Source organism: Tachypleus tridentatus, chromosome 6 (assembly GCF_004210375.1).
Source record: "Tachypleus tridentatus isolate NWPU-2018 chromosome 6, ASM421037v1, whole genome shotgun sequence".
Taxonomy (NCBI): Eukaryota; Metazoa; Arthropoda; class Merostomata; order Xiphosura; family Limulidae; genus Tachypleus; species Tachypleus tridentatus.
Window position 1 is genome coordinate 142367352 of NC_134830.1, and position 17877 is coordinate 142385228.

General features: G+C 30.4%; 2 protein-coding genes across 5 annotated transcripts in view; one reads left to right on the top strand and one right to left on the bottom strand.

Moving 5' to 3' along the window:
- Window positions 1-5999, top strand: part of LOC143253894 (G protein-coupled receptor kinase 2-like) — a 56996-nt gene extending 50997 nt beyond the window's left edge. Inside the window, exon 16 of one of the 2 annotated variants that reach the window (XM_076508446.1) lies at window positions 1362-5999. In XM_076508446.1, the coding sequence (XP_076364561.1) occupies window positions 1362-1494 (133 nt within the window). In that variant the 3' untranslated portion in view covers window positions 1495-5999. Of the gene's footprint in view, window positions 1-483; window positions 1292-1361 lie in introns of those variants that run through there. The other variant, XM_076508447.1, reaches the window with a different exon arrangement.
- Window positions 6000-6768: 769 nt separating this feature from the next.
- On the bottom strand, window positions 6769-16678 carry LOC143253895 (palmitoyltransferase ZDHHC16). 3 transcript variants are annotated; one of them, XM_076508448.1, is made up of 7 exons: window positions 15840-16676; window positions 14561-14752; window positions 13860-13977; window positions 11027-11169; window positions 9565-9807; window positions 8186-8256; window positions 6769-7349 (listed from the first exon to the last, which is right to left on the bottom strand). In XM_076508448.1, the coding sequence occupies exons 1-7, from the start codon at window positions 16032-16034 to the stop codon at window positions 7244-7246; spliced, it is 1068 nt and encodes a 355-aa protein (XP_076364563.1). In that variant the 5' UTR covers window positions 16035-16676; the 3' UTR covers window positions 6769-7243. The 3 variants fall into 3 exon arrangements, with proteins under 3 accessions (XP_076364563.1, XP_076364565.1, XP_076364564.1); XM_076508450.1 differs by lacking the exon at window positions 9565-9807 and having other exon boundaries at window positions 15840-16678; XM_076508449.1 differs by lacking the exon at window positions 8186-8256 and having other exon boundaries at window positions 15840-16678.
- Window positions 16679-17877: the final 1199 nt, after the last annotated feature.

Consider the following 17877-nt stretch of genomic DNA (forward strand, 5'->3'; position numbering starts at 1 on the left):
AGCTAAGGGTGAATTTTTGCATTTAACTGTGGGATGAATTAAGGCAGTCTTATTTGTGATATTTAAGTAGACTATAGAGCAGTGTATTTACTTTCTCTAACATGTTTTTTTTATTATTATTTTTGTGGAATGTGCTATTTTTATTGTATTTTTGACTACTTGAATTATCTTAAAGTTTGATAGTATATTTGTTTTTTTTCCCAGGATTACAGTGTAATTACCTTTAGCTGCTAATATAATTGTTATAATATTGTTTTTAAATTTCTGAAGACAGTTTGTTAGAATGATACTATAATAAGATTTACATTTGTATGGTACTGACTAACATAATTTTCAGATTCTTTTATGTTGTTCTCTGGTTTGTTGCCTTCTGTATTTATAGCAGTATTTAGGTAGCAGTAGTTACATGATAGGACAGGATTTTGTCGTATACTCAATACAGTTTCTTATTCTGTTACTGAAGTTATGTCATCATGCATTTAGGTGTGTCTACGGTGTTAAGAAATTTAGAAAATAACAGACGTACAGCATGTTTCCATACGTCGGAGATCTCTGTGATGTAAAGAACGTGTGTTTAGTAGAGTGGAGAGTCCACCAATCTTTCTAAAAAGAAAACCCAGGATAAAATTGTAACCATAGTGAAATACTATTCACATAGTCTCTCACTGTGTCTTTTTTCCACATATCCGTAAAACGTATGCTTACTGACAGTATGTACTATTAAGCTGATGAAAAACTTTTGTGTATTCATAATTATATGCTTGCAAATAATAGTTTGATAGTGCCAGTTTTGTACCGTTTACTAGAAAATAGTAAGAAGTCATATTGCAGGTTATGTCATAGAAGCCTAAGATTATAAGAGTAGGCTACTGTTCAGCAGAGTGTTAAAGATCAATAGGCCTAATATTTGCATTAATAATCACAGTTCCTGTGGGTAACTTTCTTCACAACTTAATTTGTTTGTTACTTATTCAACTTGGAGATATGCAAAAATAGTTAAGATTTATTTTTGTCTATTATAAGCTGATACCCAGAAAATTATGGCTATAAACTAATGTTTCGTCTCGTAACAGTTTCTCTGAAATCTTAGACTTGTAACAGTTAGTTTATAAATGTCATCAGAGAAAGGTATTTTGAAGGAAAACATTACCTCATGTTATTAGTATTAACAAAATTTTAAAAAGGGACTTGAACTTTAAATAATTGCTTATATCATTTCCATTTAGTTATCAGTTTTCTGTATAAATTATTGTTGGTATTTACTGACATATATGTAGAGTATGAACATCACTACGTCACATTAACTAGTACAAAGTAGTTTCCAATTGTACTTACTTGTTATGCTTGATTCTGTCTTACAGAAAAAATATGGCCAAGACAACAAAATCTAGCAGTAACTTTCAATTCTCGTCTTCAGATGCCCCTAACTCTTCTAGTGGCGACCCTACAACAACTTTTGCCTCAGGTCATGAAAATGCTTTTCGTGCCAGCTGAGAAACATCTGGCTCTTAACACAAGGCATTCCCTGTCACGTATAAAAGCAGTGCCAATTGTTACCAGGGTGACTTTTGTGTTGCGGGTATCCCGTGAGTTATGACGTAAATCAGAGTTGTAGTTTCCCTGTTGTCTGACTTCCAGACTTTGTTATATCTTTTCCATTAATGGTGTATTCTGTACCTGATCCTACCCAGCTCACAAAAACATCATAATACTCCACTAATTTGTTTCTTATCAAGTATTGTGATAAGTGTGAATTCTGTATATAAGTCAGTAGCCCTCAAGATCAGTTATGACATGGTCACCTTGCGTACAGTTTTTATCCCCAGATGGTTTCAGTTTTAGTTTTTGTAAAGAGGATGAAATTTGTATTTTTATGTAAATACATAAATATTTGGTTAAGATTGCGTGTTTTTTTCCTAATACAACTCTTTTGTTATATTTTGTGATTTAGCAATATGAAACTTTCATATACAGCGTAAGTTCAGCCCCTAGATATAGATACAGACCCCCCCGACACGCAAGTAATCCTATTATTTTGGTAGGAACTAATGCCACATCACTGCTAATATGAACTAAGGAGTTTGTTTATAATCACTTTTTAAGGCATTTTGATTCATACAATATAAATTTTTTTGTAACCTCTTCTAATTGTATTCAAATTATTTATGAAGTTTGATTTGATTTAAAGAAACTGAACAAGTAAAGATAGCGCAATCTTGAGAGATGGTAGTCTACTGTTATTAGTCAGTCTGTGAGGGTGATAAAAAGTGTATTATAGATCTGTTACTACTGATGAAATCTGGTCATATTAATAATGTGATACAATGATTGTTTACAAAATAATTATATAGGAATTTCTTGCGATACTTGAACTGAGACGATTATTGTGTGATGAAGAATTTTTAAGATCCCTGTTTTCTCTTTAACATCAGATTTTAAAACTGATCAGCTTGGTATGTATGTAGCACAACTACAGGATGAATTTGATCCAGCTGGATTATTAACAAACTTCATTAATTAATTGCTATTTAAATTTCTTTATGCTTGATGTAAAGCACAGTCAGCTCTATAAGTTGTATAGTTCCTTTTGTGTCAATTATATTGTACTTAAATATTTCCTGGTACATTACTTATTCTATGTTTTAACCCACTCTTGAAGAATAACACATTGTGTGTTAACACTAAAAACAGTCTTAAAATATTTTATTTATTCTACAATGATTGTTTTGTTTGAAGGATAAAAAAAGAGGCCACAATTTAAACATTAATTCTCTGTTTTCTGAAGTAACCTCTCTTAAATTCTCAGAAGTGGATGTATGTTGCATTTGTTTTTCTTGCCCAAACTACCAAATAATTTTCCTGGAGTTTCTTCAGAAATGTATTGATTTTAATAATGACCACTTATTCTGGTATTTGTTAAATTTTGGTCTAAATGATATTTTAAGACTTTGGTCACAGAATGTTTTATATCTGAAGTTAAAAAACTAGACCTTACATTCTTCAAAGAACATATATAACTGCAGATATACATTAAACTTGCTATCTGTGCAGTCCACAAGTAGAATATTCTAGTTAGAACAGACCAGATAATCATAATTTTTCATCTTGTTTTTCTTTTCAGACTTTATTGGTAAAGCTCAAAAATCATGTATTTATTTCAAAATGTAATTGGTTTCATGATAAATACATAAATAATTATTTTTTTCAACTTGGCATCGTGGAAATAGCTTGTATCTCTCTAGACTGTTTTTATTTTGTTTAGCCATTGAACATTTTCATTAATTTGTTCGAAAAAAAATATAAACTAAGTTAACTTAAAGAATTATGACCATCATACAAATTGGACAGTTACATAAACCCACCTAACATCCACTGACAGGGTTTATAAGGAGTACAGCCCAATATTAGATGTTAGAACAGGTTTGATTTTTTTTATAGCAGTTGTCAAGTTTATACACCTTTTATGTATGTTTCTAAGCTTGACAGAATCATGTTTGAGAACTACACATGATTTTTATTATAATGGGTAATATTTGTGATGTAGAAAATAGTTATTTTTAATGGATACATCATTCCGTATAATAACCTCAGAACGTCATATACATATTATTTTACTCAGTGTATCACATCGCATCTAACCCCCTTTGTGGATTTATTTCACTGAAAACTTGTTTTTAGAAAATTTCTCTAGATTATACTCTGTTTCCTACTTTCACATTTTTACCTGACTGTATTAACCCCCAAATGTACGTAAAGTTTACAGTATTCTGAAGAATGGGTTTGGTACTTTTGTCCCCTTCTCACCAAAAAAACTCACCAAAAACTTACTAGGATTTAGTTTTACTAGTATTTCCTAAAAAGGACTGTAATAGTCTGTTCTAAGATGTACATTGAAATTAATATTTATTATTTTAGTTAAATACTTTTACAAGGAATCCACAATTCTTTTAATTATTTTTCTATGAAAAGAAAATATTAAGTTGAGAAGATTCAATGTTCTTTTTAGACTAGATATTGATATGTTTTATATTTTTATTCATTTTGCCATTTTCTGTAGTATTTTGAAGGATGACAAGATGAAGTGACTGTGTATCACGTTCAGTTTGTACTTTTTGTTCAGCTTTAAGATAATTAAGAGTATACATATTAACTTGGAATTTCTGGATTGCAGGGAGGTTAATAGGATTTAAGCAACATCTGATGACCATACCTCACAAGAAGTTTAAAGAAATGCTATTAAATTCAGTGTAAACTTGAGTGACATTAAAACTGCACTTCTCAAAGAGGTTATATAATGGTGTTACTATCTGTAACATTTTCTTAGAAAAACCTTGAATTAAAGCAGTTTAAACATCTAGGACTTTCTGTAAAATGTCGTCTTTGGACGGTTTGGTCTTGATTAATTTAAGAAATGTTTGAGACTGAAAGAGAGATTGGTAGGATGTGATAATTTTTGATTTTGTTTTAAGATAGTTTATTCTGTGATACCATTAGAAAAATTTAACATTATTGATACTAAGATAAATTGCAAGTGATTAAGAATGACCTGTACCTTAAAACCTTTAATGGTTACTACTGACCACTGAAATTAAGGTGATATATATACTGGTGCCAAGTACCAAGCAAGTGTAAACCTGTAGTTGAAATCTTTTAAGTGACACAAGTTATCAGAGTGATGTGTTGTACGTAATGGTTTTAACAATGCATTCTTTTGACTTCTTTGCTGGCTACATGATAAGATAAAATAATCGATACATTAGTTTTGTTTTAAAGTCACCAATTTCTGAAAGTTATTTGTTGTAACTATACTATAAGTGATATTCAGAATGATGGGAATGTTTTTTTTTTAAAATAAGAATAAGGTTTTTCCTAACAGTTAGCAGGAGTAATTTATGTCTTTATAAACCTTAGTAGTTGTGTGATATGAACTAGTGTTTCACTCTAATTGGGTGAGGTGGTTAGATAATTATTTATTTTAATAACTATCACTTACGTGACTAAAGGACAAAGTGTTCAAGTAACTTTTGGCAATGGCTGCAGAACGGACATAAGTTTTTAGCAATACAATCATTCTTATTTCTACAAGTTTGGAGGCCCCTGGTGGCTTAATGGTAAGTTTCATTTTTAATGCTAAAATAAGTTTGACTGTCAAATCAGTCACAAGGAAGGTAGCACATTGCTTAGCTTTTCACTAGCAAGAAAACATGAATAACGTGTTTATAATTTTTAATAGAACAGAGAGGAAAATATTCAGTTAATACCTTTATTTAGGTTACTGAGAATGCACGTCTAGGTCTTGATGTATCATCTATTAAACGTTAAAATGTAGTTGTAGTAATAATGTTGCATACAAACTTGGTGCCACCATTGGCGTTATATACATTTATAGATGCTTATGAAGTGTTTGACACTTAATAAATAGGTGCTTATTATTGCTACACACATGCAGATTGGGTTGTAATGCACAAGCACTTCTCTTGGAACAAGCTAGGATACGGTATTTAAAACTTATCACTTCATCTGTATCATGATACACATCTTTTTGTTATAGTCCTTACATGACAACCAGAGATCTGGGAAGTTTGACTGTTGAAGGAAAATATTTTCAAGTGTACAGTAGCATTTCTGGCATTAATAAGAGTGCAGAGAACAAGTTTAATGAAATGTCCAACACACAGCACCAGCAATTAATTAAAGTGACATGTTTTGTTTTTAACTGATCAGTTTCATACCATGCTTTCATCACGTTATAGCTTTTAAGCATACAAACATCAAATGTGAATTTTGGTGTAGAAGATCTTGCATCTCTAGTGTAGAAGCACCATGCCATTCTTAATTATATTCATTCAAACGATCTCAACTCAGTGACTGTCTTGTAAATAGGCTGTAATGTGGTAGTCACCTGTTACTGTTGTGGTGAGTGGTGGTTAATTATAATGAACTTACACACTCTGACTTTGTTGTATTTAAAAAGTGAAATAAAATTTTTCTAAAAGTGAGATTACTGAACTCTATTTCCATAATTATCATGTGTATATTTACACATGGTAATTACCAGGGTATTAAAAAATATTTAGTGAACTGTACATCACTGCCAAAATATGATATCTTACCTGGTAGATAAAACTTGTAGAATGGACAGCAACTGCCAGTTGTGGAGACTCGTGTAGAGGATGACGTTTTGAAAGTCTTCTGCCTTTTGTCTTCAGGTAAGTGTTGTATAGTGTCCTGGTGGATTGTGGAGAGTATGTTATGATTGGGTGGAGGAGAGATTTCCTGTGGAATTTCACAGATGACGTTTTCAAGAGTCTCTTTGGTAGGTTGCTGTTTGTTTTTTACCAGAATGAACCCTAAGGTATTGTAGAATTTCCACAAACATACATCAACAAAATGGGAAGAAAACTTCCAACAAGAATAAAAACACAAAATTCAGCCATTGCAGAGCATGCTATGTCAACTGGCCACAGAATAAACTCTGAGAAAACTAGAATAATTGACACAGACAAATTCTGGAAGACAAGAAAAAGCAAATCATTTTATATTAAACCTTCACTAAACAGAGATTCAAGATTAGTGGTGAGAAACCTGTGGCTGCTGTTAGTTAAATCTACAGGAAATCTCTCTTCCAAACAGAAACAGTGATAATCCAACCAATCATAACACGCTCTGACATAAAAACGTCATCCTCTCCACTTGTCTCATCATGAATACTCTGCCTCAACAATCTATTTAAGAATATATGTTCAGAACATGAGGGCTTCATTCTCATTGGCAGTGTTTTGAATAATTTATTCATTTATTTTTTTTACCAAAATGCAAGCAGTACACTATTCTGTAGCAAATTAAATCAAAATCACTTAAAAAATAACAAACCCTGCATCAACACTATCCAGTTAAAGTGAAGGTTATGTTCACTCACTACATTATTGGGTAAGTTTTTTTCCTCCCTATAATTAAAATAATCACATTTTGGTTATTTCAATTCATATGCTTAAGGTAGTAATTTCATGAGTAAACCACTCAATTTTCCTGTTTAAATACTCCAAGAAGATAGAGAGAACAAATGTCTCTATACGTTGAAAATTTATATTGCTTATTCTCAAGGAAAAAAATTTGAATGAATGCTTTCCCTCTGCTGAACTGTTTTTGGTTTCTAACGTGTCTTCAAAATTAACTAAACTTTTAAAATAGTTATTGGAATGATGACTACGTGACTAGAACTCTCATAAAAGAACTGATTGAGTCATCTGTTGTCTTTTCCCTCATTCAAAGGATAATTTGCAGATCCCCAGTGCAGCCCATCCCCTTCTGGCAAGTGGGCTGATGGCAGAAGTACGTGTCTCCACGATCTAGTGTGTGAGAACAAAATGAAATGCATAATTATCACATTTTACCAGTTTAGTTTACTGGTGAGAAATAATCTCCTGCAGTACATTGTGAAAGAAAAACAAAACTTATAAAAATCCATACTGTTGTAGTAACTATTTCACTGGAATGTCAACTCTATTTTTAAAGTTGTTTTAAGTACACTAATGTTTACTTCTAAATCTCTCAGTATATAATTTTGTCATTGTTAACATTATTAACTGCAAGATTCCACCAGTGTACATCAAATAAAAGAATGAAATGGTGTGTGGGTTAGATACTTCAAAAATAAGTATTTCTATTAGTTTAAACTGACTGAGCTAAATCAGATAATTTAACTTCACGTTTATACAGACCTGCTGAACTTGGATCACTTTCCTTACATTTAAATTGTTTCATACTTAACAATGGCAGAATTCTTTTTATTGTTAAATACACAACTGGCTACAACTATTCATATATAAACTACCTAGATACTATGGCACTCAAGTTAGTTTGAGTTGGGACAGTTCCTCCTAACTGCTAGTGTTCTTCACTCTACCATGAAACACAAACACATTTATATGTGTAAAACTGCTCATCTTATTTCTCCTTCAGTTAACATTAAACATTGCTTATCACACTAATTGTGGATTATTTCACCAACCAGACCAAATAATCTAACTTATTCTCCAGAGGGCCAAACTTTAAAGAATGTTTTCAATAATTTCTTCTGAAAAACTAGTTATACAAGGATATATTAAAATAGAAAAGCCAATACTGAAATAATCACTGCACATGTATATGCACCTTGTTTTGTTTTTAATCAGCACACATTTACCTGCCATGTGTGAGGCCTAGAAATAATCTCCAATTTCTTTTGGGACCAAAGTTGTATGGGTTTCTATAAATCTGAAATACAAACAGTTGTCATGAAATAAAACTAAACTGTGAATGGACACAATTACAAAGCCCACTATATATTTCCTATGAAATAATACACGTGCACCAGACTCTGCCTGGTGTTGGTTTACTACATCAATAAGTGTTTCTAACGTACCATAAAGAGATGAAGTTTAACACTAATTAGGGTCAAAACTTCCTACGTTATCAGTTCTTTTCCAAACAGTGAGAGAGTCAATTGACTACACTGTAGCCTCTAGCACCATCTCAGTTCAGATATGGAAAAACAAGATCTGCTAACATTTCATAAATCTTTGTTTTTATTTTGTGTAAGATATTTTCTTGTTACACATAAAGACCATAATAATTAAGCCTAACATGGAAAACAAGTCATTTTATCTTTCAGCTACTAGTGGAAACATTTTGCAGTTTTTTTTAAACAAATTAATCTATGTAAGGAACAAATGTATTATATATTCAATGCCAGTTTATTATGAAATACTACATATATTAAATAATATTCCATTTATACATATTTACATTTTGAAAGAACAACAGTGACAACCCTATATGGGGTTTTGGGTCTATTCTTCTTCTTCATCACATAACCTAAACTAATGTAGGTACTTTGATATAACATCATGAAATTTCATTATTTAATATAAAACAGCAGTCCAACTGTTTAATGGTTGCATACATATGTTAAAATCATTTCTTTGGTTTGCTGGCCCAAGCTATGCTGATGAGTCACAAATGGACAAAACTGCAGTCAACAGCAAAGGGTATGACCAATCACAGAAAGCATTAGGCCTCTATGTCATAGATTCTTCTTTAAATTTTACCTCTTGTGAAAAAGAAATCTTTAAGTTGTATATGCAGTAGAACTTTCACACTTGCTGAATGTTTCTTTCACCATATTACCCTTTTTATTGAGAGAATGGAACACACGATGTTGAACAACAAAGGTTTCTAGTAGCCTACCCTTCCTAGAGACAGAATTGTATTTGTTTCCTTGCTTTTAACTTGGATAAATTATACAATGTTTTTATCCAATAAACAGGAACATATATTCCTCTGTTTCCATTATCCTTAGAAAGTATTTTCAGAAAATGGTTTTAAGTTATGTTACAAGATATTCTGACTGACAGTCAAAAACATTTATAAAACAATATTCCAAGTAACATAAAAACTTTTGTTGTTTAGGTTTTAGATTCTAGTATATTTTGACTGCCATGAAAGTGGTAAGAGTCAAATGTATTCCAATCACAATAGCACCTTACTTTTAAATTCACTACATCCAAGAATCCTACAACTTACTTGTCCTACTGCTTTCAATCTGGCTGTTTCTTTCTTGTTGATATGAGCTTCGATGCTGCTCTCTCCATGAGTGATAAGACGTGCATGCCACATAATCAGTGCACCCAGTGTAAAGAAAACACCAACACATAATAAACATGCATAGATAATACAGAAATGGTAGAGGGATAATAAGAGAGAGTTCTGTGTATTATTTTCATTTTCTCCTGATGAACTGTTCATGGAGTTAGTAACATTATTTATCTAAAATAAAATGTTATAAATTGTTACATTTAAGAACAAAAGTAATATGTTTGCAAATTTAATATTAAAACTAACACTAGTGTCAAAATATTTTGTTTGCTGAAATACCTCCACAAAATACTAGTGAACATAAAATGGGATAAATGTGCTTATTGGATGAAACTAAACTTACTTAACAGGTGTTTCAAAGCAGTACAGATTCCTCATTACTAGAAGATAAATGAATATTTACAAAGTTATAATACCACATACAATATACAAACTACAGAACAAATTTAATTGAAAAGACAAGTGTGCACTGTTAAAGGTGGGAAGCTGCTCTTTATTTAAGGTTTCTTTTATTTAAAATCCAATTTCAGGTTTATCAGTAATTAAACTATGTCAGTGTAACTGGCATTCCCTGTTTTCGTTAGAAGAGGGAGAGGCTGATTTAATTATTTTATCTGCTTTAACTGACAATCCAATATGTTAAAGTGTTCTTCTTCTTAAAGTGTTAATTAATTTCCAGCATCCATACACATAAATATACAAGATTAACTGTTTATTAAAAAAAAACTTCCAATATTTAACTATTCACAGTCCTTGTTTCAACTGAATGTGCTCTTAATGTCCAAAAGTTGCTTCTAATATTTGGACTTGTATTTACATATTTTAATTACCTTACTCTAAGTAGGCTTATCAAAACTAAAAACAGAAGTGAAACCATTTGACAAAACCCGACAGCCCTTTAAGCACTTTGTTTCCTCTATTTTACTAAAATCCCAATATTTAGAAAATCTTATTAAATACATTTTTGTTCTCACTGTTGTTCTCTCATTTGTCTTTCATTATTTCAAGTATCTGTAGAATCACAAACTTCTTGCAAAGCCACTAATAAAATCAAAATGTTAACTTGTATTGTGTTTCAAATGATTAATATGATTTTTAATACTCTTAATTATTATAAAGTAAAAATTTGATATTACTGAATTAACAGTTATGAACCAAAGGGGAAAATAAATTTGGAAGTGAAATAGTATTGCTGGAAAAGTTAAAACTATTTAATGGCTGAACGAATCAGATATTCTTAGGTTCATGTAATGTGATGAGATACGAATCAGATATTCTTAGGTTCATGTAATGTGATGAGATACGAATCAGATATTCTTAGGATCATGTAATGTGATGAGATAAATTAATCTGTGGTTAATTAACATCTACTCAAAAATAATATTTCTACCTCTTCTTTTCCTTCTTCAAAAAAGTGATCCCAAGCAACTGACCAACCAAAGAACATCAAAAATATCACTCCAAACCACATGTAGACACAAAACAGAAAAAAATAGCGATGATTGAAGTGACCGATACAATTATTCAACCAAGCTGACATGAGATTCAAGGACAAAATATTAACTCACTGTAAAGCCTGCATTGTTTGGAACAGTTGAAACTGTATTAAACAGATAAGTCTTTGTGAAAATATTTAATTGGAAAGCTTAAAAGTGAAATAAGCATATTAACATTGCACAATTCAATTATATGACAGAAATAAGTCCTGTTATAAACATTGCGGTAAACCATTCATTATTTAGTGTTGAAGTTTTCTTCTAGTTAATACCAAGTGAAAAATTATTATAGTAGTATCACTCTTTTGCCTTAAAACTTATTTTAACAATTTTATTTCTATATTGGTTATATTATAATGGATCAGCAGTCTAAACCAAGGTTATTTATTGTATAAGAAATAGTTTAATTTTTTTCTGAATGTAATTTCATATCTATCCTCTTCTCAAAAACAAAATGGCAAATTTAATTATTTTATTTTCCCCATTTTTGTAACTTACAATTTGTTTTGTTTATAATTAATTGACAAGATGGTACTCAGTTTTCAAACTGTCTCAAGAAACAAACAATCATTATTTAGGTAGAGTAACTTTTCAAGCTTTTGTTATTATGATACTCTAAATGAAACTGGGTATTTACCTATCACAAAATTATTCTAATACAAATTTAATACTGATGACTTCCAGTATTCCTTAGTGGATTATTTATGCATTTCTTTCCAATTATTGGTTTCAAAACATTGAAGTGAATCTCAGTACATCAGTTTTGATTATATATAATTTCATTTAGGCATGGGATGTAATACTTTGCGCAACCACACATGAATATACTTAAAATGTTACCAAAGATAATCATAAATGAAAATGTAACAATACTTTTCACACACACACACACAAAGAAATATTTAAAATGTTACCAATGTTAATCATCAATGAAGATGTAACAATACTTTTCACACACACACACACATGGAAATATTTAAAATGTTACCAATGTTAATAACAAATAAAGATGTAACAATACTTTTCACACACATATGTGGAAATATTTAAAATATTACCAAAGTTAATAATAGAGATGTAACAATACTTTTCACACATACACATGGTAATATTTTACATAAAGATGTAACAATACTTTTCACACACACACAAATATTTAAAATGTTACCAATGTTAATAACAAATAAAGATGTAACAATACTTTTCACACACATATGTGGAAATATTTAAAATATTACCAAAGTTAATAATAGAGATGTAACAATACTTTTCACACATACACATGGTAATATTTAAAATATTACCAAAGTTAAACATAAAGATGTAACAATACTTTTCACACACACACAAATATTTAAAATGTTACCAAAGTTAATAATAGAGATGTAACAATACTTTTCACAGACACACATGGTAATATTTAAAATGTTACCAAAGTTAATCATAAAGGAAGGTGTAACAATACTTTTCACACACACACACACATATGAAAATATTTAAAATGGCACCAATGTTAATCACAAAGACGTAAGAATACTTTTCACACACACAAATGGAAATATTTAAAGTGTTACCAAAGTTAATAATAAATGAAAATGTAACAATACTTTTCACACACAAGAATACTTAAAGATGTCACAATACTTTTCCCACATATCACACACACAAATGGAAATATTTAAAGTGTTACCAAAGTTAATCATAAATGAAAATGTAACAATACTTTTCACACACACATATGGAAATATTTAAAATGTTACCAAAGTTAATAATAAAGACGTAACAATACTTTTCACACAAACAAATATTTAAAATGTTACCAATATTAATAATAAATGAAGATGTAACAATACTTTTCACACAACCATATGGAAATATTTAAAATATTACCAATGTTAATAATCAATGAAAATGTAACAATACTTTTCACACCCACAGACAGAGAAATATTTAAAATGTTACCAAACTTACTAATAGAGATGTAACAATACTTTTCACACACACACACACATATGGAAATATTTAAAACGTTACCAAAGTTAATCACAAATGAAGATGTAACAATACTTTTCACACACACATATGGAAATATATAAAATGTTACCAAAGTTAATCATAAATGAAGATGAAACAATACTTTTCACACACACACATATATATAGAAATATTTAAAATGGTACCAAAGTTAATAACAAAGATGTAACAATACTTTTCACACACACATATGGAAATATGTAAAATGTTAAAGTTAATCATAAATGAAGATGTAAGAATACTTTTCACACACACACACACACAAAGAAATATTTAAAATGTTACCAATGTTAATAATAAATAAAGATGTCACAATACTTTTCCCACATATATATGGAAATATTTAAAATGTTACCAAAGTTAATAATAAAGATGTAACAATACTTTTCACACACACAGAAATATTTAAAATGTTACCAAAGTTAATAATAGAGATGCAACAATACTTTTGACACACACACACACACACACACACACATGAAAATATTTAAAATGTTACCAAAGTTAATAATAAAGATGTAACAATACTTTTCACACACAAAGAAATATTTAAAATGTTACCAAAGTTAATAATAATGATGTAACAATACTTTTCACACACACAAATGGAAATATTCAAAATGTTACCAAAGATAATCATAAATGAAGAACATTTTTTTAATGATTCATCTGAAAAAGAAAAAAAAAGGATACGGCAGTGATGATCCATTTTCAATATACAGTGGTCACAGACACTACAATGATGGGTGCGTGGAGGTTTTGGTGCGATACACTTTTTACAAATAGATACTGCTTCGCTAATTAAGATTCCCTGAAACAAAAACACATTTGGCTTTACAACCTTCTCATTAACTTCAAATGTAATATTGGATATAACTTAAACCTAATTAAGATCACATAGACATGCACTTTCCCATAATTGCTCAACAGGACTTTGGTGCAGCTTGGATAAATCATCTCATAGTAAGCTACCTTGAACACAATATAACGTACAACTGTAAACTAATTATAACCTTTAGACTGTTATCAAACAATATTATAAAATTCAGTTCATTTTCCAATCCAAAACGCGAACCTCTCTTACTTCACATGAAATAACATTATTGTAAGCTTGATAACATGGTATTGTATTCCTGGTTTTGGATCACATGTTATAGAGTCTAAAGCTCCTACATGTATGCTAGGTTAAACTATTTATTTGGTGGAAGGTTTCTGAATTAACAGGCCATATAAATTGAAAACACAACTACAAATGTTACATATAATACTTGCTAATACACAGTTGTTACACATTGTTAGACCAATTACCAGTCTCTGCTGTTTGTTCTATGTCTTCACTAGTTCAGTATATTTCCATTCTTACCTGCAGGAAGAAATAATGTAAAACACATTACCTCAGGTGGATACCCCGGTAAAGTTTTGAAGGCCATGTAGTAGTGGAAAATAATGTTCACAAGAAGCCAGTGGCCTATTGTTACTGCTACTATGGTCACACTGAGGCTATGACTGATCCAGTAAGGTAAACCAATGACGTAGGCAATAGCAACAACAGACAGTGTAAGAAAGACGACTCCAGCAACAAATATCTAAAATAATAACACTTACAGTTTTAAACAATAATACAAATAAAAGTGTGATTAATATTATGAAAGTATATTTTATATCAGTATACAAAGACTGTCTCCAAATTGGAGAAACTTAAGTAAAATTATTCAAGTTCAACAGCTGATTCAGCAAGTATCTAACTTTTACTCTGAGATTCATTTTATAAAGAATCAATATGCTAAAATCCTATTTTAAGCTGCAAGCTTTAAATTTACTATAATTAAAAAAAATGGGAAAACATGGTACCATCTGATCGAAACTCTTCTTACATGCCCATCCTTGATAAAAGTTAAAAAAATAAATAAATCAATTCTTCACTGTTAATAAAACTAGTAATTCCCTTTTAAACTCCTGTAAAGTGGTGGCCTAAAATACTGCTAACTTCCATGCATTCCATATGCCAAATACCTAGTTACAAAAATAAAACTATAACCTGAAGTCTAGCTTATGTTTTTCAAATTTTAGGCTCATATACTCTTATCGTATCATCTCAAGAAAACAGCACAAATAAATGATATGCCTTTATTCTGGTTATCCATAGATAATCTAGTAAACTTCAAAGAAAAATTTAGCTGGGTTCTCATTAAGGTGTTTAATATGGTTAAAATAACAGAGAGTGTTGATGTATCTTTTTTATACTTAATGGTAATAATGATAAATCTAGAAAACACAAAAACAAATTCTGGGAGGGTAGGAGTCACCTTCAGTTAAGCCACCTTTATTTTTCTTAGAGGGTGGTTGGTCTTAGAAATGAATCACCTTTAGATACGGTGGAAGCAGTTAATTTAAGAGAAGACTTGATAACAATCTAAATGATAAATTAGTTTAGTAAATGAGACAGCCTTGATGGACCAATCAATCCCTTGTTGAACTGAAATTTACTCTTTTTAGTAGGGTCCTTTCCTAAACCCTACATTTCTTAGACAAGACTGTCCACTAAACATTGTATGAGGACTAGAAAGTGACTTGTAATTGTGTGAAAATAAATCTTCAAAGAACTTCATTAGTTTTAAATACATCTTAAAACTATAACTTTAGATAAGTATAAAATATACATATAATACTTACTGGACCAAGAGATTTTGTAAAATGATCCACAAACCATATCAAAGGTTCCATGCATATGTCTCCAATATAATAGATATCTAAAAAACTGTTGTAAAACAAGGAATATATTGTATACTTTATTAGATAACATTTCTCCTTAACTGTTTCCAACAGTCGCTTTCCACAAGAACTAACTGTCCAGTAAATACGGGCCATTTTGTTTTTTTTATCTATCTCTTTCTTTGAGCACCTCAGTATCACTTTTCTTATTTTTCTGATAAACCATCAAGACTTACGTAATCAGAAAAAAATTAAATTATAGCTATATAGACAACCATTGTGTTCAGTGTCCTTCAGTTCACAATTCGATATATCTGAAATACTTCTCAACTCAAAATATATTTTTCTCAACGTACTTAATTACTTTTATATCTTACCGAATCACATAGTCATAACGAGGCAGTGAGTTCGTTCCTAAACAAAACGAATAATAAATTAATTGTATGATAAAAAATTAAATGTCACGACTAGATCAACACTAACATGAATTGAACTTAAAAGCTATTGGCATTACTCTCAGTTACCATCTGTAACACTACGTCCACCATTCAACTTCAAACTATTAATACTGCTTAACTGAAGTATTTTATTCATTTTAGGCAAATCCTGACACGTTGATAAACTTCATAATGATAATAAGTTTCCCTTTGGAAAATGTCTTAAAAGGTTAATATTAAAATATTACTTAATATTTCTGTAAATTCCGTAAATGAGAAGTAAAGAAAAAAAACTTTGTAAAGGCTGAATATAAATAGAAAATTTTCCAATACAGGATAATTTAATTATCTCTGCTGTCGATAAATATTTCAATTATAAAAAGTCATCTAGTGGCCAAAAAGGCCTGAAATATCAATGTGTATTTCTCTTTTTTTATCGAACAAAATTAACTAACACTTAAATTTTGTAAATGTGTGTTCTAAATGCCAAAATAAAATTAAGTGCAAAAAGCGCGGAAGAAGTTGTTTGGAGAACAGTATCAAAATGATAAGAAAGTCACATAAAAACATATGTTAAATTAATGAATGATTTATTGCTACTTAATTGATTACATTACTTCTGAAAGCTTACAACACTGTAATTTGGTTTCGATACTTAATTGATTACATTACTTCTATCAGTTTCGTATCTCTATTTCATTAATATTGACTCAGCGTTACTTCTGAAAGCTTACAACACTGTAATTTGATTTCGATACTCAATTTCAACACAGCACAGATAGCCATTGCCGAGCTTTGTGCCTAACAACAAACAAAAATTAACATTTATTTTTATTTTGTAAGATATTCATTCGATATTGTCCCCACCTGGGGGCAGTGTTAAATTTACGGACTTAGAACGGTAAAATTAGAGGCTCGATTCCCCTCAAAGTACATAGCAGATAGCCCGATGTGGCTTTGTTTTAAGAAAAATGAACACACACACTCATTCATTACTACACCATTATTCAATGTATATGTTCAATATTACGTAATTTTTGTGTTAGCTGCTTGTCGTACATTTTAAAATTGTTGTATCTTTATTTTAAACTTAGTTTTACCATAAGTTTTTGTATCGTATATTGAAATTGGAAAAGTTATGTACATCCATATCCCATCTTTTGTGCGTACTTATATACATATAGGACCTGGCATGGCCAGGTGGTAAAGCACTCGACTCGTAGTCCGAGGGTCACGGGTTTGAATCTTCGTCGCACAAAATATGCTCGCCCTTTCAGCTGTGGGAGCGTTATAATGTGACTGTCAATCTCACTATTCGTTGGTAAAAGAGTAGCCCAAGAGTTCGCGATGGGTGGTGATGACTAGCTGCCTTCCTTCTAGTCTTACACTGATAAATTAGAGACAGCTAGCGCAGATAGCCCTCGTGTAGCTTTGTGCAAAATTCAAAACAAACAAACAAATATATATATATATATAATATTCTGAGTAAACTTCTATTTGTAAATATTATAATTTGAAAGTATAAGCAGTGACATTTTTTATATGTTTACTGTAATAATGTT